General features: G+C 37.5%; 1 protein-coding gene across 3 annotated transcripts in view; it reads right to left on the minus strand.

Annotated features, from left to right (window-relative positions):
- The window catches only part of MNS1 (meiosis specific nuclear structural 1), an 87,336-nt gene that overhangs the window by 45,813 nt on the left and 14,564 nt on the right, over positions 1 to 26,959 (minus strand). For 2 of the 3 annotated variants that reach the window (XM_082446199.1, XM_082446197.1), the window contains one exon: positions 8,642 to 8,863. In XM_082446199.1, the coding sequence (XP_082302325.1) occupies positions 8,642 to 8,743 (102 nt within the window). In that variant the 5' untranslated portion in view covers positions 8,744 to 8,863. Of the gene's footprint in view, positions 1 to 8,641; positions 8,864 to 12,851; positions 13,057 to 26,959 lie in introns of those variants that run through there. The other variant, XM_082446198.1, reaches the window with a different exon arrangement.

Consider the following 26,959-nt stretch of genomic DNA (forward strand, 5'->3'; position numbering starts at 1 on the left):
AATAAACTGAAATAAATTAACAATAATTCCTTAGTAAGGTCTAATAACTTTTCCATATTCAGATTTCCCCAGCTGTCTCGAAGATCCTTTTTTTTTTTTTTGGTTTGTTCAAATCAAAATCCAAACAAGGTCCATATATTGTATCTAGTTATGATTTCTCTTAAGTCTCTTTTATTTTTTTAACAGTCTCCTCACACACTACCCCCCCCCATTAGGACATATGTCCCACAGAATGTCCCACATTCTGAATTCGACCGATTGCTTCACCAGGGTATCTTGTTTCTCTTTTGTATTTCCTATAAAATGGTAGAAAGATCTAGAGACTTGATTACATTCTGTATTTAGGAAAGAATATGCACATGAAAAGATGTTCAATATCATTAGACATCAAGAAATTCAAGTTAAAACTACAATGATATATCACTACATACCTACTGGAATGGCTAAAACAAAAAGTAGCAGCAAAACCAAATGCTGGTGAGAAACAGCATTATTCACTGGGTGGGAATGTAAAATGGTATAGCTACTCTGGAAAATAGTTTTTACAATACAACTCAACAGTTGTACTCTTAAGCATTTCTCCCAGAGAAAGGAAAATTTATGTTTATTATAAAACCTGTACCCAAATGTTTACAGCAGATTTATTCAAAATACCCAGACATCCTTCAACAGGTGAATGGTCATATAAACTGTGGTATATCCATACTGTGGAACACCACTGAGCAACAAAAAAGAATGAGTATTCATATACACTACAATCTGGATGAATCTCCAGGAATTATGCTGAGTGAAAAAATCCAATCCCAAAAGGTTACATACTGTTTGATCCTATTTATATAATGTTCTTGGAACATGTTCTATTTTAAAGCTGAAACAATTCACACAGCATAAAATTCACATTTCACAATTCACGACTCAGCAGTTTTTTAGTACATTCACAATGTTGTGCAACCAACACCACTACCTAGTTCCAGAACATTTTTTTTTTTAATAGACTATTATTTGGGGCAGTATTGGGTTCACAGCAAAACTGACAAGAACAGAGTTCCCAATAAACACTCTGCCCACACACATGCACAGACCCCTCACTATCAACATCCCACACCAGAGGGGACATTTGTTACAATCAATAAACCTACACTGACACATCATTAACACCCAAAGTCCACAGTTTACCTTACTGTTCATTCTTGGTGTTATGTATTCTATGGGTTTAAACAAATGTATGATGACATATATACCTACCATTACAATATCATACAGAGTAGTTTCACTGCCCTAAAAATCCTCTTTGCTCTGCTTATTCATTCCACCCTCTCCAAGACCCCTGGAAACCACTGATCTTTTCACTATCCCCATTGTTTTGCCTTTTCCAGAATGTCATATAGTTGAAATCATACATTATGTAGCCTTTTCAGATTGACTTCTTTCACTTTCATGTCTTTTCATGGCTTGATAGCTCATTTATTTTAGCACTGAATAATATTCTATTTTCTGGATTATTTATCCATTCACCTACTAAAGGATATCTTAGTTGCTTACAAGTTTTGGCAATTATGAATAAAGCTGCCATAAACATCCATGTGCAGTTTTTTGCGTGGATGTAAGTTTTCAATGTTACAGAACATTTTTATCACCCGAAAAAGCAACCCCATACCTGTTAGCAGTCACTCACCATTCCACTTACCCCTCAACCACTAATCTACTTCCTATCTGTGTGAATTTGCCTATTCTAGATATTTCATTTAAAACAAATCATACAATATGTGGCCTTTTTTGTGTTTGGCTGCTTTCATTTAGCATAATGCTTTCAACGTTCACCTATGTCGCAGTACATATCAGTAATGCATACATTTTTATGGCTGCATAATATACAATTGTATAGATATAACATATTTTGTTTATCCATTCACAAGCTGATGGGCATTTGGGTTGTTTCCACTTATCTGGCTATCATGATTAATGCTGCTATGAACATTTATGTAAAAGTTTTTGTGTGGACATAGATTTTCAATTATCTTGGTCATATGCTTAGGAATGTAACTGCTGTGTAAAATAGTAACTATGCTTAACTTTTTGAGGAACTACCAAACAGTTCTGCACAGCCACTACACCATTTTACATTTCCAGCAGCAATGCACAAGGGCTCCAACACTTATTTTCCTTTTTTTTTTCCTCCAATTGCAGCAGTCCTTGTGGGTCTGAAGTGGTATCTCACTGTGGTTTTGATTTGCATCTCCCCAATGACTAATGATGTTGAGCATCGTTTTTTGTGCTTACTGCTCACCTGTATATCTTCTTTGGAGAAATGGCTATTGAAATCCTTTGCTCATTAAAATTTTTTTTTTCTTTTTACTGATGAGTTGTACACGTAATGTTCTTTAAGTGACAAAATTATAGAAATGGAGAACATATTAGTGATTGCTAGAGTTAGGGATGAGGTAGGGACGGACAAGAAAGAGAAGGGTATGCTTATAAAAGGACAAAACGTGGGATCCTTGTGATCATGGAACTCTTCTGGATCTTGGCTATGGTATTATATATACAAAGCTACACATGTTATAAACTGTATAGAACTAAACACACACACACACACACACACACAAACACAAAAGTAAAACTGGGGAAATCTGAACAAGACTGGTGGATTGCATCATTGTTGATATCTTGTTTGTAATATTGTACTATACTTTTGCAAGATGTACCATTGGGAGAAATTGGGTACAGGATATATAGGAACTTTATGTATTTTTCTTACAACTTCATATGAATCTATAATTATCTCAATAAAAATTTCAATGAACAAAAAGCAACAGCAAGTACTGGTGTGGACACAAAGCCATTGGAATTCTTATACATTACCTGAGGAAATGCAAAGTAGTGCAGTAACTCTGGAAAATGATTTGGCAGTTTCTTATAAAATGAAACTTGCACATACCATATGACCCAACCATCCTACTATCAGATATCTATCCAAGAGAAATGAAAATTTATGTTCATACAAAAGTTTGTATTCAGTTTTATTCACATTTGCCCAAAACTGGAAACAACTCAAATTTACTTCATGCTGTGAATGGATAAACAAACTGTGGTACATCCATATAATAGAATACTACTATACCATTCAGCAATTAAAATGAATGATTCATGCAACAACACAAAATCTTAAATTTGTTTTGCTAAGTGAAAGAAGTCAGACCCAAAAGGTGACATATTCCATAATTCCATTTATATGATACTATGGAAAAGATAAACCTATTGGACAAAAAAGAAATCAATGGTTTCCAGGGATTGGGGGGTGGTGTGAGTGTGGTTCACTATAAAGGGGAAGCATGAGGGGACTTTTTTGGTGTGATGGACTGCTTTGTATGACATTGTGATGGTGGAAACAGTAACCTATGCATTTGCCAAAATCCATAGAACTGTACATAACAAAGAATGAATTTTATAATATGCAAATTTAAAATGAAATCAACTAGTACATCCATACTATGTACTACTACTTAATAATAAAAAGGAATCAACTGTTGACACATCCAACAACATGGATGAATCTCAAGAGCCTTATGTGGAGTGAAAAAAGCCTATTCTAAAGGTTATAGACAAAAAAAAAAGGGGGGTTCTGAAGAACCTAGGGGCAGGACAGGAATAAAGACACAGATGTAGAGAAGGTACCTGAGGACACAGGGAGGGGGAGGGGTAAGCTGGGGCGAAGTGAGAGAGTAGCATGGACATATATACACCACCAAATGTAAAATAGACAGCTAGTGGGAAGCAGCCACATAGCACAGGGAGATCAGCTCAGTGCTCTGTGTCCACCTAGAGGGGTGGGATAGGGAGGGTGGGAGGGAGACGCAAGAGGGAGATATGGGGATATATGTATATGTATAGCTGATTCACTTTGTTACAAAGCAGAAACTAACACACCATTGTAAAGCAATTGTAAAGCAATTATACTCCAATAAAGATGTTTAAAAAAATAAATAAATAAAGGTTATAGATGTATGATTCCACATATGTATGGAATCACATGCAGGACTGTTTATATAACATCCTCTTTTAAAAATAAGATTCTTGAAATAACAAAATTATAGAGATGGAGAACAAATTAGTGATTGCCAGGCATAGTGGGGTTTGAAGAGAGTGTGTGACAATAATGGGGTAGCATGAATGAGGTCTTGGTGGTGATGGAATAGTTCTGTATCTTGAATGAGGTGGTGGTTGCATAAACCTACACATGTAATAAAATGACATAGAAATATATACGCATAACATAGCAATGTCATTTTACAGGGTTGATATCATATTACAGTTGTGTAAGATGTAACCATTGGGAGAAACTGCCCAAGGGCACAGTGGACCTCTCTGCACTATCTTTGCACCTTCCCAAGGATATGTAATTATTTCAACATTAAAAAAAAAAAGAAATCAATCAGATGTGGGGAGGACAATGGAATGCAGACTATAACAAATTAACTGTATTAAAAATCAATCACAGGGCTTCCCTGGTGACGCAGTGGTTGAGAATCTGCCTGCCAATGCAGGGGACACGGGTTCGAGCCCTGGTCTGGGAAGATCCCACATGCCGCGGAGCAACTAGGCCCGTGAGCCACAATTACTGAGCCTGCGCGTCTGGAGCCTGTGCTCCGCAACAAGAGAGGCCGCGATAATGAGAGGCCCGCGCACCGCGATGAAGAGGGGCCCCCACTTGCCACAACTAGAGAAAGCCCTCGCACAGAAACGAAGACCCAGCACAGCCATAAATTTAAAAAAAAAAAAAAAAAAATCAATCACAAAAAAACCAACCAAACAAAAATCAATCAAATAACCACAATGGAGGAGATAGGTAGGAGTGGACATAAGTAACTTTGGAAAAAAGTTTGACTAGATATTGCAAGGCTAAAGACACAAAGAACTGTACCCAAGTCTATATTGTAGTAAGTAAATTTGTTGTTCACAAGGGTGCAGGTTAGCAATTCTGAAACTATTTGTATTCTAGGGTTGAAAGAATAAATAAATATATTGTAGATAATGAGAGCCAGCTTTCTTTTTGTTGGGAGAATGCAATTACAAATAAGGAAAGGGGAAAGACTAAAATGACCCCTGTGGTGGCAGATTGGAGTCAGCAGTACCAACTCAGGCTCATGGTTTTTTTTATTAATAAATACATGCAGATAGACACACAAATGTAAACACAGATGTGTGTGTATGGTTATTTTCTAGTTTGTTTTCTAGTTCTTTCCACCTAGAGGGAGTAGAGCAGTAAAACCCCAGTAATAATGAACACGTCTATCATTCAGACCTTGGTTTCTAAATACCATTTTCCAATAAAAGGAACCAAGTCTTCTTAGAGAACTGGTTGATTCCAAGGCAAGGGAAGAATAAGCTGAGCCTGGAACATCTTGTGGTGCCAGAAAGTAAGTAAATTGCATGTGTAGAGAGGGTCACGTGGCAGGGAATGTCAGCAACCTCTGGGAGATGAAAACTTCAGGCTTACAACTACAAGAACATGAACTCTGCTGACAACTTAAACAGGCCGAGAAGAGGCCCCAAGATCCAGATGAGAATGCATCCCAGGCAACACCTTGATTTCAGCCTTGTGAGACCGAGCAGACAATCCAGCTACACCATGCCTGGACTTCTGACCTACAGAAATTGTGAGGTAATAAATGGATATTGTTTTAAGCCACTAAGTTTGTGGAAGTTTGTTACACAGCAACAGAAAACTAATATAACAAATGAACTATAGTCTTCAAAACTGTCAAGGTCATGAAAGACAGAAAAAAAGGGAGGAACCCACAGAATGGAGGAGACTTAGAGGAGACTAAGGACACCTGACAACTAAATGCAATTTGTGATACTGGAACAACAACAACAAAAAGTTGTTAGTGGAAAAACTGATGAAATCTGAATAAATCTCACAGTTTAGTTAATAGTATTGTGGTAAGGCTAATTTCTTCATTTTGATAATTGTTCTATGATTATGTTAGTCGGTAACATAAAGGGAAGTCAGGTCAAGGGTATTATTTTTGCAACTATTCTGTAAAACTAAACTTATCTCAAAAAGTTAAAAATATGCATATGTCCAAGTTCTATCTGCTGAAAAGACCTGGAACCAATATAATAAGCATATCTAACACCCAAGAGCAATAAGCATATCTAAACCCAAAATTGTCTCTAAATATTATTTCCACTAAGTGATAATAGAACTTCTTTGTACAATGGCCAATTCCAGGTATGAAGCAAGAAATTTATAAGATGAACCTTGTATTAGGGTTTTCCAGAGAAACAGAAACAATATAAGGAATCGGCTCAAGCAATTACGGAAGCAGGCAAGTCCCAAGATCTGCAGGGTGAGTTGGAAAGCTGGAGACAGAAGCCAGCCAACAGTTTAGTTCCAGTCTAAGGTCAAAGGCCTGAGAGCCACTGGTGTAGTTCCTGTCTGAAGGCTGGCAGGCTTGAGACTCAGTAAGAGCTGTTTCAGTTCAAAATCTGCTTTACTCAGTCTATTAATTTAAATGTTAATCTCATCCAAAAACACCCAAAATAATGGCTGACCAAATATCTGGGCACCCCATGGCCCAGTCAAGCTGACATGTAAAATTAACCATCCCTAGCCTGTAACACTGTATTCTGACAAAAAGCAAGGAAGCTACCACAAATTAAGGGAGTCTTGTCAAAAGGACACAGAAGCAATAAAAGGGCATCCATTGGCCAAATGTAGGACAATCTGAGCATGAAAAAGAATAATAAATACAATTAATTCAAGTATATAAAGGCCCATGACTCCAAAAAAAAATAAAAAGAGAAAAAGTCCAAAGCTCAAGAAAACAAAATTTTAAAAAGCAACAAAGGCATACACCAATGGAAGTGACTAGGGCACCAATTCTTACTCTGAAAATTATTTATCTCCCTTTCCAGTAAAAACTATATCTCAGGGTACCAAATTACTCTAGTTGATGAAGGAAAGTTCTTTACAGAGGAATTGCAGCCAATTAAATGTGAAAGGAACAATAACATTAGAAAATCAGTGTTTTGCAACCCCTAATAATGAAAAAGATTCATTGGTGAAACCAAAGATTAAAGTTTGATGGGGATCTTTACAATGGAGGAACCAGGTTGTCTCATTAAACCCACTAATCAACATTAGCATCAACATCAGCACCAGTATGCGCCTGCTGGTGGGATAAAATATCGAGGATAGCATTGCCATGGAGTCACTGCCAAAAGAGTTGTACCTAAATCTAATCATGCCCTTAGGGCTAACTTTCATTTAGAGGAAATATAAGAGATAGGGGAACAAAGTAAAGGAACCACTGAGGAAGCAAATAGATAAATTCAGAAAGTGGGATATCCTATTAAACAACTGGCCTAGCTTCTTTAACAAGTTAAAAACATGAAGTTAAAAAAAAAAAGCACAGGGAAGGGTTGTTTTAGATTAAAAGGGACCTGACATAACCAAATACACTGGATAAACCTCGTTTGGATCTGATTAAAACAAACCAACTATAAAAGCAGTCTTCTGACACAATCACAGAAATTTGATTATGGAATGGTATTAAATGATACCTTGAAGTTATTTACTGATAATTCTATCAGGTAAGATAATGGCATTATGCTGCTGCTATATAAAAATAAATCCATATTTTGTAAGATGTATACTGAAGTATACAAGAGAGAGTTGATATGATATCTGGGATTTTCTTTAAAAATATAGAAAAAAAAGAATAAAAAGAATAGGCAAAAAAATCTAATCCCCAAGGATCTTCTTGCTCAGGGTTAAAAAGTCATGTCTAAGCTTCTGGAATTTGAAACTCAGAAGGATGAATACCACTTTTAAAACTTGGTTTTGCCATTCCCCAAAATATCTTACAAAATGTTGAACATATAGCAGACACTCAAAAAACACTGAAATATCAGAAACATCTTTTTCACATTTATGAGAACTCATTTCGTTTCTTGTTGGTTTCCCTTTTTCTACCTCCCTCATCCCTTAAAATATGCACTGAAAAACTGTCTCCACACTATAGTAGTTACATACCTACATATTATACCTGAATTTTTCAAGGCAGTATTTCAAAAATCAAAAATACAAGTAAATTCATAGCTAATAAATAAGTGTTTATTTTCTACCACTTAATGTACATGTTTAATCTCAATAAATTCAAAAAAGGTACTCTTAAATTTTTGTCTTTAGAATTTTAGGGAAAGCAAAGAATTATACTTATGTGAACAAAACTGTGGAAGTTAGTAATCATGGATTTCATATTTATGAAAAAAAAAAAAACCTGAGTGCTTACTCTTCCAGGCACTATTCTAAGGGCTTTGCCTGTATTTACTGATTAATTACTAAAACAATCCTATGAAGTAGGTACTATTATTCTCCTCACTTTCTAGATGGGGCAGAGAAAGTAAAAGCAAACTACCCAAGGTTCCACAGCTAACATACAGTAGTACTAGGACTCAAAGATACACAGTCCAGCTCCAAAACCCCAGCTCTTTACCACTACACTGGGCTGACTCACTGGGAGGCATCCTTTGCCTGATGCTTAGTCTCTCTATTCAATTCCAGTTGGCTTTCATTGTTTCCAAAGAGAAAATGAAGGAAAAAAATGATGTAAAAATGAATAGTAAAACTTACCTTTTGAACGGCCTCTTCCATATCCAACTCAAATTGTTCATTCCGTAATAATCTGAGGAACCTTTTGCGCTCAGCCCAGTCATCATTCTCATTCTGCACCATTTGGTCCCTGATTTGATTCTGTAGCCTTTGTAGTGCCTCAACATGCAATTTTTTGCAATAGTTGACATCTACTAATTTCTGATGCCTTTCACTAAAGCTCAGAGTTCTCCTTTTGGAAGCCTAAAATGAGGCGGGGGGGGGGGAAAAAGCATACTTTGGTGTTCCAGGATCTAATTTTTTTAAATATATTGATGTAGCCCCCAGAAACAAATGAAATGAAGATAGCTAACAGTAAAAAACGAGAGGCTTTTGGTTTCCTTCCTAAATTCAGAGAAATATATCATAATAAAAAAGCAAATGTGGTAGGTGAATACATGATATATCAATGAAGCAGGTACTATTAGTGTTGCCCATCTTATATATGAGGCATGAAAAGTTAAAGCAACTTGACCCAAGTTTCCTCAGCTAATAAACAGCCATACTAGAATTCAAAGACGTGCAGCTGAGCTCTATAGACCCAGCTCTTTACCACTACGCAGGGAATTCCTCCTCATTCCACCCTCTACCCCTTCCCCCTTGGCTGTAAAGTGAGGTTCAAAAGCTGGTCATGTCAACCTGGAAGAAATGGACAAATTCTTAGAAAAGCACAACCTTCCGAGACTGAACCGAGAAGAAATAGAAAATATAAACAGACCAATCACAAGCACTGAAATTGAAACTGTGATTTAAAATCTTCCAACAAACAAAAGCCCAGGACCAGATGGCACCACAGGTGAATTCTATTATACATTTAGAGAAGCGCCAACACCTATCCTTCTCAAACTCTTCCAAAATATAGCAGAGGGAGGAACACTCCCAAACTCATTCTACGAGGCCACCATCACCCTGATACCAAAACCAGACAAAGATGTCACAAAAAAAGAAAACTATAGGCCAATATCACTGATGAACATAGGTGCAAAAATCCTCAACAAAATACTAGCAAACAGAATCCAACAGCACTTTAAAAGGATCATACACCATGATCAAGTGGGGTTTATCCCAGGAATGCAAGAATTCTTCAATATACGCAAATCAATCAATGTGATATACCATATTAACAAATTGAAGGAGGAAAACCATATGGTAATCTCAATAGATGCAGAAAAATCTTTCGACAAAATTCAACACCCATTTATCATAAAAACCCTCCAGAAAGTAGGCATAGAGGGAACTTACCTCAACATAATAAAGGCCATATATGACAAACCCACAGCCAACATCATTCTCAATGGTGAAAAACTGAAAACATTTCCACTAAGATCAGGAACAAGACAAGGTTGCCCACTCTCACTGCTATTATTCAACATAGTTTTGGAAGTTTTAGCCACAGCAATCAGAGAAGAAAAAGAAATAAAAGGAATCCAAATCAGAAAAGAAGTAAAACTGTCACTGTTTGCAGATGACATGATACTATACATTGACAACCCTAAAGATGCTACCAGAAAACTACTAGAGCTAATCAATGAATTTGGTAAAGGAGCAGGATACAAAATTAATGCACAGAAATCTCTTGCATTCCTATACACTAATGATGAAAACTCTGAAAGAGAAATTATGGAAACACTCTCATTTACCACTGCAACAAAAAGAATAAAATACCTAGGAATAAACCTACCCAAGGAGACAAAAGACCTGTATGCAGCAAACTGTAAGACACTGATGAAAGAAATTAAAGATGATACAAACAGATGGAGAGATATACCATGTTCTTGGATTGGAAGAATCAATAATGTGAAAATGACTATATTATCCACAGCAATCTATAGATTCAATGCAATCCCCATCAAATTACCAATGGCATTTTTTACAGAACTAGAACAAAAAATCTTAAAATTTGTTTGGAGACACAAAAGACTCCGAATAGCCAAAGCAATCTTGAGAAAGAAAAACGGAGCTGGAAGAATCAGACTCCCTGACTTCAGACTATACCACGAAGCTACAGTAATCAAGACAATATGATATTGGCACAAAAACAGAAATACAGATCAATGGAACAGGATAGAAAGCCCAGAGATAAACCCACGCAGCTATGGTCAACTAATCTATGACAAAGGAGGCAAGGATATACAATGGAGAAAAGACAGTCTTCAATAAGTGGTGCTGGGAAAACTGGACAGCTACATGTAAAAGGATGAAATTAGAACACTCCCTAACACCATACACAAAAACAAACTCAAAATGGATTAAAAACCTAAATGTAAGACCAGACACTATAAAACTCTTAGAGGAAAACATAGGAAGAACACACTTTGACATAAATCACAGCAAGATCTTTTTTGACTCACCTACTAGAGAAAGGGAAATAAAAACACAAATAAACAAATGGGACCTAATGAAACTTAAAACCTTTTGCACAGCAAACGAAACCATAAACAAGACCAAAAGACAACCCTCAGAATGGGAGAAAATGTTTGCAAAATAATCAATGGACAAAGGATTAATCTCCAAAATATATAAACAGCTCATGCAGCTCAATATTAAAAAAACAAACAACCCAATCCAAAAATGGGCAGAAGACCTAAAAAGACATTTCTCCAAAGAAGATATACAGATTGCCAACAAACACATGAAAGGATGCTCAACATCACTAATCATTAGAGAAATGCAAATCAAAACTACAATGAAGTATCACCTCACACCAGTCAGAATGGCCATCATCAAAAAATCTACAAACAATAGATGCTGGAGAGGGTGTGGAGAAAAGGGAACCCTCTTGCACTGTTGGTAGGAATGTAAATTGATACAGCCACTATGGAGACCAGTATGGAGGTTCCTTAAAAAACTAAAAATAGAACTACCATACGACCCAGCAATCCCACTACTGGGCATATACCCTGAGAAAACCATAATTCAAAAAGAGTTCATGTACCACAATGTTCATAGCAGCTCTATTTACAATAGCGAGGATATGGAAGCAACCTAAGTGTCCATCGACAGATGAATGGATAAAGAAGATGTGGCACACATATACAATTGAATATTACTCTGCCACTAAAAGAAATGAAATTAAGTTATTTGTAGTGAGGTGGATGAACGTAGAGTCTGTCATACAGAGTGAAGTAAGTCAGAAAGAGAAAAACAAATACCATGTGCTAACACATATGTATGGAATATTTTAAAAAAAAAAAGGTTCTGAAGAACCTAGGGGCAGGACAGGAATAAAGATGCAGACGTAGAGAATGGACTTGAGGACACGGGGAGTGGGAAGGGTAAGCTGGGACGAAGTGAGAGAGTGGCATGGACTTATATACGCTACCAAATGTAAAATAGATAGCTAGTGGGAAGCAGCTGCGTAGCACAGGGAGATCAGCTCGGTGCTTTGTGACCACCTGGAGCGGGGGGAATAGGGAGGGTGGGAGGGAGATGCAAGAGGGAGGGGATATGGGGATATATGTATACATATAGCTGATTCACTTTGTTATACAGCAGAAACTAACACAACACTGTAAAGCAATTATACTCCAATAAAGATTTTTTTTAAAAAAGGTCACGTTTTTCTAATATACATTTAATAGGTCAACCTGCTGTTATTTATTCATTCGCTCTCTCCTGGACCTTCATTTCCACTCATTTGTTCAGCGGTTCTTAAACATTTCCCAAATTTCCAGATGTGTGGGAAGCAAGATTTTTACCGGGCCGATTTAATATACTGTGGAGAAATACGAAAAAAGGCTGGAAGCCACCAGGAGCGTCCCTTAAATAATAGCACCTGAGGTCTCTGAAAGCAAATACGAGTTTCCCACTTTATTCTCAGATTGGGCATTTCAAATCCTTTTTTAGAAGCAGTTTGGCTCTAAACTAGAACTAAATCAATAGACAACCAAGTAGTCCCTTAAATAAGAGCACCTGAGGTCTCTGAAAGCAAATACGAGTTTCCCACTTTATTCTCAGATTGGGCACTTCAAATCCTTTTTTAGAAGCAGTTTGGCTCTAAACTAGAATTAAATCAATAGACAACCAAGTAGTCCCTTAAATAACAGCACCTGAGGTCTCTGAAAGCAAATACGAGTTTCCCACTTTACTCTCAGATTGGGCACTTCAAATCCTTTTTTAGAAGCAGGCTGGCTCTAAACTAGAATTAAATCAATAGACAACCAACTAGTTTTGAGACCCCCGACAAGCTCACCATCTCGGCCGACGAAACTCCCCCTCTCCCGCTCTGGCGGCCACCGACTCAGGCGGTAAACCAAGACGCCAGCAGAACTCTCCGGTTTTGATACAGTCTCCCGGCAACTGCTGCTGCAGCGCGCCAGCCACCCGCGAAGGCCGCCGCCTCCCATTGGGCGCAGCCCTATCCAATGAGCGCTGAGCTTCTTAGGAGGCTTGGCAGGGTGGCTACTTCCGTAAGTTTTTTGTTTTTTTGTTTTTGTTTTTCCATAAATTTTAAGGAGACGGGGGGGAAATCCACATGTGTCCTGAGGCAAGCCCTTTGCAGTCTGTTAGGAGTCAAGATTTCCCTCAAGCAACTATCTGTCGGTTTGGTGGAGTTGGGAGCCAAGTTGAGGTGTGGAAACTGTTTACAGAGAAATACGGCAAACTCCTGTCTAAGACATGAGGCCAAAGTCACTTTCCGTGCACAAAACATACTGCAGCCTCAATGCAGGTTCTGCAGGGTTGATGACGGCATTCGTCCTCGGCAGTGGGAGGCACGGTCACGGTCTCCCTAGCTGAGTAACTGTGCACTGTGGGGGACCCACAGAAGCTGTTGGTAAATTGGGGGAATAAAATATATGGGCCACATGGATCTTATTCTATGTAATACAAGGTCCAGGTACCAATGAGAGAGCGGACAGATGATGGCAGGATTTTGGTTAGGTTTATTATATTGGCAAGTTACACACTAAAGTCCATTTTAAAGGGAAGAGCTTAAGAACAGGAATGGGTCAGAGAAATTAGTCAAATATATTGATCTTAGAGATGACATATTTAGAGAAATCTTGTCAAAAGTGAAACAAAATTTTTTTAAGGTAGTTAGCATGTGAACTTGGCTTAGTTTGTGCTAATTTGAAGTCCATCTTGTGTAGCAATATGTCTGCTTAAAGATTAATTAAAAATAGGACTTATGGGGCTTCCCTGGTGTTGCAGTGGTTGAGAATCTGCCTGCCAATGCAGGGGACACGGGTTTGAGCCCTGGTCTGGGAAGATCCCACATGCCGCGGAGCAACTAGGCCCGTGAGCCACAACTACTGAGCCTGCGCGTCTGGAGCCTGTGCTCCGCGACAAGAGAGGCTTTGATAGTGAGAGGCCCGCACACCGCAATGAAGAGTGGCCCCCGCTTGCCCCAACTAGAGAAAGCCCTCGCACAGAAATGAAGACCCAACATAGCAATCAATCAGTCAATAAATAAATAAATCTTTAAAAAAAAAATAGGACTTATGGTTTCAGCTCCAAAATATAAAAAACTTGGAAGTTATCACTTCCCTCCTTACTACCAGATAAAGCTGGATAAACTCGAAACTAATGACTTTTCTTGCATTCATCATAAAATTGAGGTCACAGGGCAACCCATCACCCTGAAATGTGGGGAGAGGTAAACCCAGAGCGTCACAGTCAAGACCTCCTTACATGGAGCAGTGGCCCCTGAAGCCATGAATTAGGAATAATTAAATGGTAATTTTGATGGATTGCTGGAGACTGAGTATGGACTAGAATCAGTGAAACTAGTGGGGGCTGCTGTGTTAGGGAGGCCTCCACACTGCTCTGGGTTTTGTCTCCAGGAATCTCACCAGGTTCTCACAATGAAGAACCGAAAAAGATCTCTCATGGTCCTGGCAGGAGGCTGAGAAGAAGAATCATTGTGAAATATGTCCAGAGCCTTCTCCACAATAAAGGCCTACTTTACAGAGGAAAAGATTTTACCAGAACCTAATTCTACCTGGGGCAAGGACATTTCTCTGCCTCCAGCCTTCCTGTCTCACCTAAGTGGACAAAGGGGATCTAAGAAATATTCGTGAAGTTCACAGCCCAGGGACACAGCTCTACCAAAAGACTTAACCATAAAACCATAAAATGCTTCCCCTTTCCCACACTTTATCACCACACCAACAATGCTCCAGTGTAATAACAGTTGATTACAGCTGGAAGTCCTTCAAAACACACACTCTAACAAGGAATTCTTAGGGAATCCAAAGACAACAGGAGACAAAAACAAAAACAGAGGAATCTGAAGCCTCTGGAACCTACAGCTACAGCAAACATTAAACACAGCTTAACTCCTAGCCATATAATAAAAAAACCTCACACTAAAGCCCTGTTTACCTCAGTTCCCGTTACCCAATATACCATGTCCACCTTTCAACAACAAATTACAAGGCTAAAGGCAGATTGTTAAGAGGCAAGGGAAAGCACAGTCTGAAAAGCAAAGTAAGCATCAGAACTAGACTCAGCTCTCACACACATTTGGAATTAAACAGGAATTTAAAATAACTATGATTAATATGCTAAGGGATCTGACAAACAATGTGGACCACATACAAGAACAGAAGAGTAATTTAAGCAGAGACATGGAAATGGAAGAATCCAAACAGAATTCTAGAAATCAAAAACACTGTAACAAATGAGGAATGCCTTTAATAGGATATCAGTAGACTGGACACCACTGAAGAGAGAATCAGTGAGCTTGAAGATATGTCAATAGAAACCTCCCAAACTGAAATGCAAAGAGATTAATAGCAAATAGATAACCCTAATGGGCTTTTAGACCTCACCTTAGACGCAAATTGTTTTCTAACGTCAAAAAGGACTTGTGCAAGTGTATGTGTGTGTGTGTGTATAGGGAGAATATTGTCAATGTTTCTGTCTTTTGGGAGTCTTATAAACCCAGTTACTACAAAAGTAAAATTGATAACAGGGTGTGTACAGTACAAAACACTTTGAAACCAGGATGTAACTATTATTTGCATTTAATCCCGTTAGTCTAGCAACTTCCAAAAGAACTCTACGAAAATCATGGCTTATGTATAGCTTCTCTTAAAGTAGCCTCTAATTAAACCTTGTTGACTGGGCTGTCAGCAGAAATTTTGTTGTTGTTGTTTTGAACACTAATGTATCCCAAGCATTTAAAATAGTGCTTGGCATATAGTAAGTGATAAATAAATATTTGTTAAATGAACAAATGATTGAAATTATATTACTGTTATGCACACAAGAGAAAGCTCTACCATAAATAACTTTGAAGAAATATTGTTCTTCATCAGTTAGAGTTTTATTAATTTTATTTATGTTTTCAAAGAGCAAACTATTGGTTTTATTAATTTTTTTCTACTTTATTTACAAGTCCATTGTTTTCTGCTCTAACCATCATTATTTTCTGTTTGCTTTGGGTTTAATTTGCTCTTCTTTTTATAGTTTCATAAGGTGAAAGCTTAAATCTTTAACACCATTCTTCTTTTCAAATATAAATGTATAACTTATATTTCCCTCTAAGCCCTGCTTTAGCTGCCTCCCACAGATTGTGATATGTTGTGCATTCTCATTTGTTCAATTCAGAATATTCAGAGACTTCTTCTTTGACCCATGAATTATTTAGAGCCGTTTTGTTAACTTTCCAAACATTTCAGATTGTCCAGGTGCCTTTTTGTTATTGATTTCTAGTTTAATTCCATTATGGTCAGAGAACACACTCTGTATGATTTCAAATCTTTTTAATTGAGGTTTGTTTTATTGTTCAGAATACGGTCTGTTCTGGTGAATGTTTCATGTGTCCTTGAAAAGAATATGTATTCTGATGTTTTGGGCAAGATGTTCAATAAGGTCAAGTTGATTGAGAATGCTGTTCAGGTATTCTATATCCTTACTGTATTTCTATCGATTTGCTTTATTAATTACTGAGAGGAGTGTTGAGGTCATCAAGAATAACTGTGGATTTGCTTATTTCTCTTTTCAGTTCTTTTTTTGCTGCATGTGTTTTAAAGTTCTATTGTTAGAGGTATACACCTTTAGGATTATTATTATGTCCTAAAAATATTTTGACATTAACATTCTGAAATGACCCTCTTTTTCCCTGGTGATAGTCTTTGTTCTGAAGTCTTTTTTATATTAATGTAGGCACTCCAGATTTTATTTAACGAGTGTTTACATAATATATCTTTCTCCTTGCTTTTACTTTTAATGTGTCTTTATATTTAAAATGGCTTTCCTGTAGATAGTGTATAGTTGGGTGTTGCTTTTTTATTCAGTCTGACAATCACCATCCTTTAATTGGTGTTTATGCCGTTTATATCTACATATCATTATGGATATTATGCATGGATTGATATCTACAATTTTGCAAATTTTAAAATATTTGTTGCATCTGTTATTGATTCATTTTCTTTTTCTTTCTTCTTTTTGATTATTTTTTGTAGTTCCATTTTATTTTCATTATCAGCTTATTATTTATACCTCTTTATTTTTTAGTGATTGCCCTAAGATTTACTATATATATGTATATATGTATGTGTGTGTGTGTGTATACATATATATATACACACACACACATATATATAAACCTTACAACAGTTTAATTTCAATTCCTCCATCCCATCTTTTGTGCTATTGTTATCATACATTATATTTACATATTTAAATCTACAATACATAGGTTTCCACATATGTTAGGTGATTTGATAGTGTCATGAAGCTCTCAAATGCTCTGTTTTTTTCCTCCTCCAATCTTTCTATCTTTGTGTTTCAGTTTAGGTAATTTTTATTGCTACATCTTCAAATTTTCTGACTCTTTCCTCAGCTATGTCAAGTCTTCTGATGAGCCTGTCAAAGGCATTCTTCATGTTCAGTACTATTTTGTTTTTATCTAATATTTCCATTATCTCTTTCTTATACTTTCCACCTTCTCAGCTAAAAATACCCATCTTTTCACATATATTGTCTGTCTTTTCCATTAGAGACTTTAGTATATTAATTATAGTATTTAAATTTTTCTGATAGTTTCACCATCTGGGTCATATGAGTTTTGTTCTGTTGACTGCTTCACCTTTGTACACTTTTTTTTTTTTTTTTTTTAATTTATTTTTGGCTGTGTTGGGTCTTCGTTTCTGTGTGAGGGCTTTCTCTAGTTGCGGCAAGCGGGGGCCACTCTTCATCACGGTGTGCGGGCCTCTCACTATCGCGGCCTCTCTTGGTGCGGAACACAGGCTCCAGACGCGCAGGCTCAGTAGTTGTGGCTCACGGGCCTAGTTGCTCCACGGCATGTGGGATCTTCCCAGACCAGAGCTCGAACCCATGTCCCCTGCATTGACAGGCAGATTCTCAACCACTGCGCCACCAGGGAAGCCCTTTGTACACTTTTTACAGTGTTTTTTCTTGGTTTTGTATGTCTCATACTTTTTGATTGAATGCCAGACATCATGTGTAAGACAGCAGAGACTGAGATAAGTCATATTTATGCCTGGCAATAGCACACCTATTCTCCTACAGTGAATGTAGGAGGTTGACTATGTATAGTCAGAAGTTGAGCTGGATTTGAACTTCGTGTTGCTTCGGTTATCTTCAGTGCACCACTGTCTTCAAATTTCTCTCGTGTTATCTTGTGCTTATGTTGGGGGTTGGTTTTCCAGATTGCTTTTCTCAACATTCCTGACTCACCCTTAGCTTTAGGCCTTCCCTGTGTTCCTGCATGTCAGAGGTTCTCTCCATATTCGTCTCCTCCCCCAGCAGGAGATTGCTCTTCTTTGTTGCTCCTGCTTACTAGCCAGGAGGTGGGAGGAATGGGGTTCTCTGTTATCCTGGTCCAGTCTCAGCATTTTAGACAGGTCTTGGCACACTAGGTCTCTGGTGTCTCATATTGGAAAAACTTTCCTTAATGATAAGAATTCACTGTTTTCTTTTGGCCTTTAAAGAAAGTCTAAAACCATCAACCTGACCTGTAAAGGCTTATATATCTAGCCCTTCAGGTTTCTTCTTCAAACTTTAGCCAAAATGGATTTCTCTGAGCTTTTTCTTGTCAGAGGGCCTTTGTATGTGTGGGTTTCTGTCCTTAATAAGAGTATGTGATGACAAAGTCCACCAGCTGTCTTGCCAATGAGATAACACATGCTCTGGATGGCAGAGCAGAAAAAGAGAAGGAGCCTTGCTTCCTTATGACCACAGAGCTACCACACCAGCCCTGGGCTGCCTAACTCATGACCTCATGCTATCTGACAGAAAAGTAAACTAATTTGTCTAAGCCTCTGTGTCCTCTTCTCCACCCGGGATTCTATTACAGTTATCCAAATGCAATTCCTAACTGATACAACCACTATCTCTGTTTAATTTCATGGGTGAAAATGATTAAGAAAAACAAAACTTTTTGCAGCATTAATTGCCTTTTTAAATCAAAATCAATGTTTGATTTTAAAGATTATTAGTACTTAGAGTGGAAAACCTCTAATTTCCTTTCTCACATTTTCCTCTCTCCCTTCTTTATTTTCTAGAAGCTACTAGCCAGTTTCCTTCCTTTAATCCCTGTGATCTCAGAGTCTTGACTGCAATTTTTAATTCCTGGTTTTGTTCTCCAAAATATCCATGCAACATGTTTGTCTAGTAATTCGATAACCCAGAGTCATGTCATTGCTATCTAAAAATTGGCACTTGCCATCTGCCTTTACAAGGATTAAGTCACTAGCCACTGCAGTAACTGACCTTCAATACACCCTGAAAGGAGTTCAGGGTGGAGATCAGGAATGAGGCACTCTGTGCTCTGGGAACAACTAGCAGAACAGGCCTTCAGATAGTTAGAAACTTTCAGGAGAAGATTTTATGAGCCCAAATACTTGCATCTTCTCATATGCAGTAAGACACTAAAATCATTAACAGAGACATCTGCTCCTCATGACTAGCAGCAACCTTCATGAGACTAGCAGTCAAGTTTACTTTTTACAAAAAAAAAGTAAACTTGACTGCATGTATCCACCTACACTAAAATCACCTATAATACTGACCTTCCCCCCTACCTCTTCAGAGAAGTTCCTCAGAGCTATTTGGGATGCTGTCTCCCAGGCTATAGCCCTCATTTTGCCCCAAATAAAACTTAACTCACAGCTCTTACATTGTGCGTTTTTCTTCAGTTGACATCATTTACAAATTGGATAAACATGCCTTTCATATTTTCAAATACTTCATAGATAAAAATGCTGAGTAAGACTGGGAGAACACAGAGCCCTGATATGCACTACTAGAGTATCTCTCCAGGTGGAACTAGATCAGCAAACTTTGAGTACGATCATTCAACAATTTACCAATGCACTAATTTTACTAATACACTACCAATATTTCTATACCCTTCTATAAGAATATAATGAGGGAATTCTCCAAAAAGACTTCTCTAAAGTCTAGATACATTATGATTTCTTCATTTCCTTATCTACCTAACACAATCTAATTAACTGCTTGGCGTCCAAATGACAAATTCTTTGGTTGCATACATAGACTCAAGTCAACATTATTTATCTGAAATGCTCACACATCAATAAATATAAATGTCTTTGAAACATAAACAGGGTACAAATCTGATCATTAAATGTTTAGTTACTTGATGAAGGTAAACTCTATCATGTACAGTGGATTTCTAAATCACAATAGTATATTAGTTTTTGCAAGAAAATATTTGTAACTTTGAGACTACTCTTTAATCAAATAAAGTATGTCACTCATCGATATATAGATTATCTGTTTCATCAGGCAGTTAAATATATCAATACTATTTGCTTCTTGAAACATGCAATTAATATTTCATAACATCACACACAGCAATAGTTTAAATGCAGTACTAATTGTCTAAATTTACCAAAATGTGGTTAGCACAGAGCCCTGAACATAGCGTAGCTTAATAAATATCCATTTAAGGATTAACATTATATTTAGAATGTACTAATTTGAGTGTTAGGATGATTAGAAGGGTAATTCAGGTAGGGAATCTATTATGTGGTGGTGGGGGAAGCACTGCATTCAGTTAGTACAAATAAACTAAGGGGAAGCCATGTAGGTCATCAGAAGTTATGAGAGACAAAAAGAAGGATTTGTGGAATGGTTGCCACACTTTTAATCACAATAGTGAGGGGAGCTGAATAAAACCAATAGGATTCTGACCAAGTACAATTCAAGTTCTCAGTTATAGAGTACTCACACTGTACTCCCGGTTGCCCTAGCAAAGGGACCTCTACCTTAAGGTAATGGCATTATAATAAGAACAAAGTGTACTAATGAAGAAACAGTGATTAAAGATCGAGCCATACATAATCAAGTTAAAACATGCAACAGTCACCTTGAAGGAAATTGTGGTTAAAAGGTATATACAGTTGACCCTTGAACAACATGGGTTTGAACTGCAAAGGTCTACATATATAGGGATTTTTTTTAATAGATACATACAGTACTACAGGATCACTGGTTGGTTGAATCCACGGATGCAGAACCACGGGCACCGTGGGCTGTATGTGGGACTTGAGCATCTGTGGATTTTGGTATCCAGGGCAGGTCCTGGAACCAGTTCCCCACAGATACCCAAGGACCACTGTATGTGGCAAAGACTGAGACCATGAGAAAAAGAATACAAAGCATGAATAAAAAGCTTCAGTTGAGCCTCGAAAGAGTTTCTGGGAGCTGCAAACCTTTTGCTCCCCCCTTGAGTCATTGGTCACATGATTGCATATCAACGTTACCTCTACTGCTCTACTCATTGGCAATACTGTCTAAGAGGAACAGAGAGAAGGTTACCGTCTTGGTGTTGTGCATAAATTGACTTGAGATGAAGCCTGCTGCACATTTCTTGACATAACCATCTCCTCAAAGTGTTAGGCTCCTTGAAGTGAGCGTAAGAGATGAGGATCAGTTCAGGATATAACAGGTTCAATAGCGTACAATTTGTTAATTCCTAATAGCGAAATGTCATGCAGTATTGCAAAGTATTTTAGCACACATGTATGCTTTTCATTTATTTTGCTTCTCTAACTGAGGATCTTTGTCTCTAAAGGGAATTTTAGTTATAGCTCCTTGTGTCTAGTCCACACATGGGTATTGTAGAAAGATTCTACAATAATTTATGCTATTTAATAGGGGGTCTGCCAGAGAAAAAGATTTTTGGCCTGACTGTTCATCTAAAACAAAGACAAATTTAATCAATTGCAATGATTAACTGATTTTATCTGAAGAAAATTACCCTAAAATTTTTTTTAAATTAATAGCCTTTGCTTTTTAGATCAGTTTTAGGTTTACGGAAAAATTCATAGAATACAGAGAGTTCCCATATGTCCCCCCTTCCCTTCACACCCACACAATTTCTACTATGATTAGCACCATACATTTGTTACAGTTGACGGGCCAATATTGATACATTATTCATTATAGTCCATAGTTTACATCAGAGTTCACTCTTTGTTTTGTGCAGGTCTATATGGATTTTGACAAGTGCATTATGTCATGTATCCACCATTACAATATCACGCAGAATAGTTTCACTGCTCTAAAATGCCCTGTGGTCCACCTATTCATCCTTCCCTCCTTCCACCCAAACCTCTGGAAACCACTAATCTTTCTACTGTCTCTATAGTGTGCCTTTTCCGCAATGTCATATGGTTGGAATCATACAGTATATAGCCTTTTCAGACTGACTTCTTTCACTTAGTAATATGCATTTAAGATTCCTCCGTGTCTCTTCACGGCTTGATAGAGCATTTATTTTTATCACTGAATAATATTCCATTGTATGGCTTTTTAAAAAAACAATTATCACATTTAAGGATGTCTCATGATAAATTATTACTATTATAAATGATATTTCATTGTTAAGGATGGATTTATGCCCTCCCAGAATTAAGGGGAAATCTCCTGGTTCATTTCCCTTTGGGATATAGCTTTTCACTTACAGGTCTAGACTAGAGGTCTAGATTACTGAAGGGAAAAAGCTTTCCCTGATAATAAATGATGGATTATACCGATTAATGTTCCCCAATAGTTACAACATAAAAGGGTTGAACATATCGGAGGTGCTGATATGAAATAAGGCATGTTAATAGGTACACACTGTAAGTTCTAACTATGCAGGAGAAATTATTTACAAAATCGTATTGCTTTATAAAATGAAGCAATTAGAACAAAACAATTTTTCTTTTGTTCAGAAAAATGCCCAAATCTAATCTAATTTGCTGCAGCTGGACACCACCTGCAGATGACTGTTTAAGTACTCTGAACATTACACACTTATCTTTTAAATATTGATAATGCCATTTTTCATTTCCTTGACATGAAATCCCACAGGGAATAATTATGCTAATAAACCTTAATGATTCTTGAAAATAAATGATCAAACCAAATTGCTACTGTTGATTTATATTAATGGATGCCTTTAGGATGAGATTTGCCAGTACGGTGCTGCCTCTTGAATCTCAATTCATCTTATTTAGCTGAAGAGCGTACATAGTTTGTTAAATAGATGGAGTGTTTAAAATATAATGTGTTTGTGCAGTTTTTGCACTTCATAATGTTCAAGCATTACCAACTTGCCTTGTGGCAAATCTGCATTTAATGGTTTCATCGTATATAACTTCCTTTTGTACTTTTTCTCTCTGTTATATGCAGTTAGGAAATGACTATGTTCTGGTTGATTCAGAATAGGCCAGCTTCCATGTGTTGAATCTGATTGTTTCGTTAAGACAATGAAATCTGTTTCTAGATATTTTAGCCACCATAAGCTGGGAATCACATTGACTATGTGAGGATGGGATCAAGTGTCACATAATTGTTTGGGGTGAGGGGAAGGGCACTATTAAATGGCTTATTTGTTGCCCCATTTAAACCTAGAGTAGTGGGTCTCTTCCTCTCCTGCTCTCCCACTTTCACTCCTGCTCTGGCACCCTCACCCACCAAGTCTACAGGGACCAGGAAGTTGCTGACTTTGTAAATTCTGAAGTAAAACTGGAAAATAACTGCAGAATTGCTATATACTCATTTCCAGGGCTGGGGAACACGACACAGAAAGAAGGCTTATTCGTTGTGGATACGAACACAATTTTATCTGGGTAATTTTGTAAAAAGCCACTTTTGTTTAAAATACCATATAATTGGAAAAAAATTACCTTCATCCAGATAATTGCCTCAAATGTCCTTTTTTTGTGCCTTGAACGTCAAATTCTAAGCATAGGAGAAAAACAAAGTAGAGACAAACAGGTATAGGCACAGAATTGAATGAAAGTGATGTAAATTAGTAGTAAAATAGGGTATTGGAATATACAAAAAATCATGTATACATAACAGGGTATGGAACTTGTGATATGAAGTAACAGTTGCTTAGGGATTTGTCCAGTGTTACAGTGCACAGAGACTGTAATTTGGTTAGTGGTGAAGCAAAGATGACCACACTTAATTCATTGTGAAGAGCAGAGGCATCCGCTTCTGAATTATAAAGCTCTTAATGATTTTTAAAAGTATATGTATGCATATTAATATATATGTAGATATATATGTAAATTACCTTTATAAAGGTATTTTTTTTCACTTCTTAACTTTAGAAAAAGTGCCTAATTTAATCAAATTTGGTACATTTATGGCAATTTTTTTCTAATTAAAAATTAACAAGACTCCAACTTACAAACCACTAAATGCATTATTACATTCATTGTAAACTTTTCTAATTTAGCAAAAAATGAGGGGTGATTGAAATATGCAATGATAAAGGAATGATTAAAGTAAATGATAGCACGTCAGCTATGTACCTAGAGAAATGTGGGTGTGTCTGGAGGGCAGGCCAGGGAGAGGTGATTTGTGGGGAGCCTAAGCACCCTCACAGGAAAGGAGAATGACTGGACACTCAGAACCTGAGGAGTAACTCTAAGGTCCTAGGGGAGGAAGAGGGACACAATAACCTTCCAGGAGGAATGGCAGGTGAAGAAGGCAGCCCCCTGCGGAGGGAGTCAAAGGACCCAAGCTGGCTGCGGGAACTTGGAGGCAGGCAGAGAAGTACTGGTACAAGGCTGTTTCCATTGTTCTGTCCTCAGACCCAGCCCTGCTAGGTCCATTGCTGGAGGGGAGGGAGGAGTAGGGAGTGTGAGGGGGAAAGAGAGAAAGAGAGAAGCTGTATCCATCAAGTGATAGAGCTAACAGAAAAGAATGGTCCAGAAATTCTGTAACAAGCTTACCTTGAGGTAACAGATGGCAACGTGTATACGGAAATGTAGTGGAAAACAGTTAATATTAGAAAGTATTATCCTGCTACCTTATCATCTATTGAGCACCTACTACATGCCAGTCACTTTGTATATAATTGTCTATAATCATCAGAACAACCCAGTTCGTTTTACAAATGCAGAAAACAAGATTCAGAAGAAACAACTTGCCGAGTTCACAGACAGGGCCAATAGTGGGACAGAGTTTTGTACTAAGTCTGTCTCCCCAGCTCAAGCTCTTTTCATGAGTTCAGAATTTTTCAAACTGCGGATCACGAACAGTATTTAAATAGAAATAGAATAGCCTGAAAAATATTAGAGGGCATCAAATATAGTAAGATGGGTATTATTTTTTGAAACTTTAGTTATTGAAAGAAAGAATGCATGTATATATTGGATCATGACGTAAAATGTGTTTCTCACTATGGGTCAAGCTCAAAAAAGTTTAAAAACTACTGAATTAGATCACATTGCCTCTCTTTCCCAATCTTAGGGAGATGCTCTTCACTTCTGAATTATAGCAAATTTCTCATTTTATGGAATGTTTTCCACAAACTATACCAGTCCTTTTAACGATTATGGATTAGTATATCGAGGTGATCCTCATTTATTCTTTTCTATGCAAAACATTTCTATGCAAAACATTCTTTTCTATGTTCTTACAGAACAAGAATAGTAACTATTTACTGAGTATCCAGTACTCTTTGATTTGTGTCCAGATAAGGAATAACGATTATGTTTTTTCAGAGGCAGAGACTATCCCATTTTGGAAATGGGGAGTGCTAGGGGAAACTTATCCAGGCCTAAAGGCTGTGCCTGGAGAGAAGGGAAACAATGGTTTCAATCCTAATTTTAGAAGCAGTCAGTGCCAAGGATTCCAATTTTAGATAAGCAGATACATTTATGGGATTCCAGGCAACAGATCCTTCCATCTAACCCATCTCCCTGGAGACTGTTAGTAAGCTTACTAAATTTGCTTGGTCTTCCATGCCCACATACCAACATGGGGTTCAACACATAGAGGGGAAAACCTTTATTATCATAGGTTTCGGTATACAAGATACTACTGGGAGAATGACAGAATAACCAGGAAAACAAGGTGACTATGGCCTGCAAGGAATTATCAGTCATAAAAGTAGCCCAAAAAGGAAGAATAAAAGAATGAATAGAGCCAGAAGTGAAAGAACATATTTCCTTGCTTTCTATGATTACTTAATGTTTCACTGGATCTCTAGTCTTTTCTATATTAACATACCCATAGCAACAGTTATCTGCTGTACATCTCTCTGCAATACAATCCTGTTCCTTAGGGTTTTCCTTTCCTCATAGATATACCTAAGAAATAGCAAAATTACAGCCCACTAAGGCTAATCCAGCCTCTTAGTTCTTTAAAATCCATTACAGTACCTAGCATCTGGTGACCTGAATTGAGCTAATGTATTTTACTGAATCTACAATACATCAGTGGTAGGATGCACCGTTATTTTATTCATCAGTAAAGAAGAAAAAAACTCTGCCAATTAAATTGGCACATCATCAATTTTAAGACCTATCCCAATTTCAGAAAGTTTAAAATGAAAACAAAAAAAAGTATAGCTTAGAATCTATGAAACATGGAATTTTTTCATGAAGGAGCACAGTTAAGGAATTATAATAATGGGAACGACAACAACCAAACAGAAACAATTACTATGCAGCCCTCACCAGCAGAATAGGATCCTAATTCTTTTTCAAGTTATTTTTTTATCCCTCCTTGGCATCAACCAGGGCAATTGTTATACTCTGCATCAGCTAGGGTCTTCTGAGATGCAGATGCCAAGACAGAATTGGTCCGTCAAGACATTTATTTTGGGAAGGGTCTATAAAGGATGAAAGAGGAGGGGAAGTAGAGGTAAGCAGGGAGAGCCTTCAGAACTGCTACAGATCTGACACCTGTAAAAGGAGAGAGGAAACAAAACAGGAGGAGCCTCAAACTGCAGCACAATTGAGAAAGTCTCTGCCAGGCCAATGCGGAGTCCCCAGGCAAAGACTCTGCATGAGAGGTGTCCCATGTTGGGCCCAAAACACCCAGCCATGCTCAGGCATTGGCTGGGAGCAGGTT

The sequence above is a fragment of the Balaenoptera physalus genome, assembly GCF_965194825.1.
Source record: "Balaenoptera physalus genome assembly, chromosome: 2".
NCBI lineage: Eukaryota > Metazoa > Chordata > Mammalia > Artiodactyla > Balaenopteridae > Balaenoptera > Balaenoptera physalus.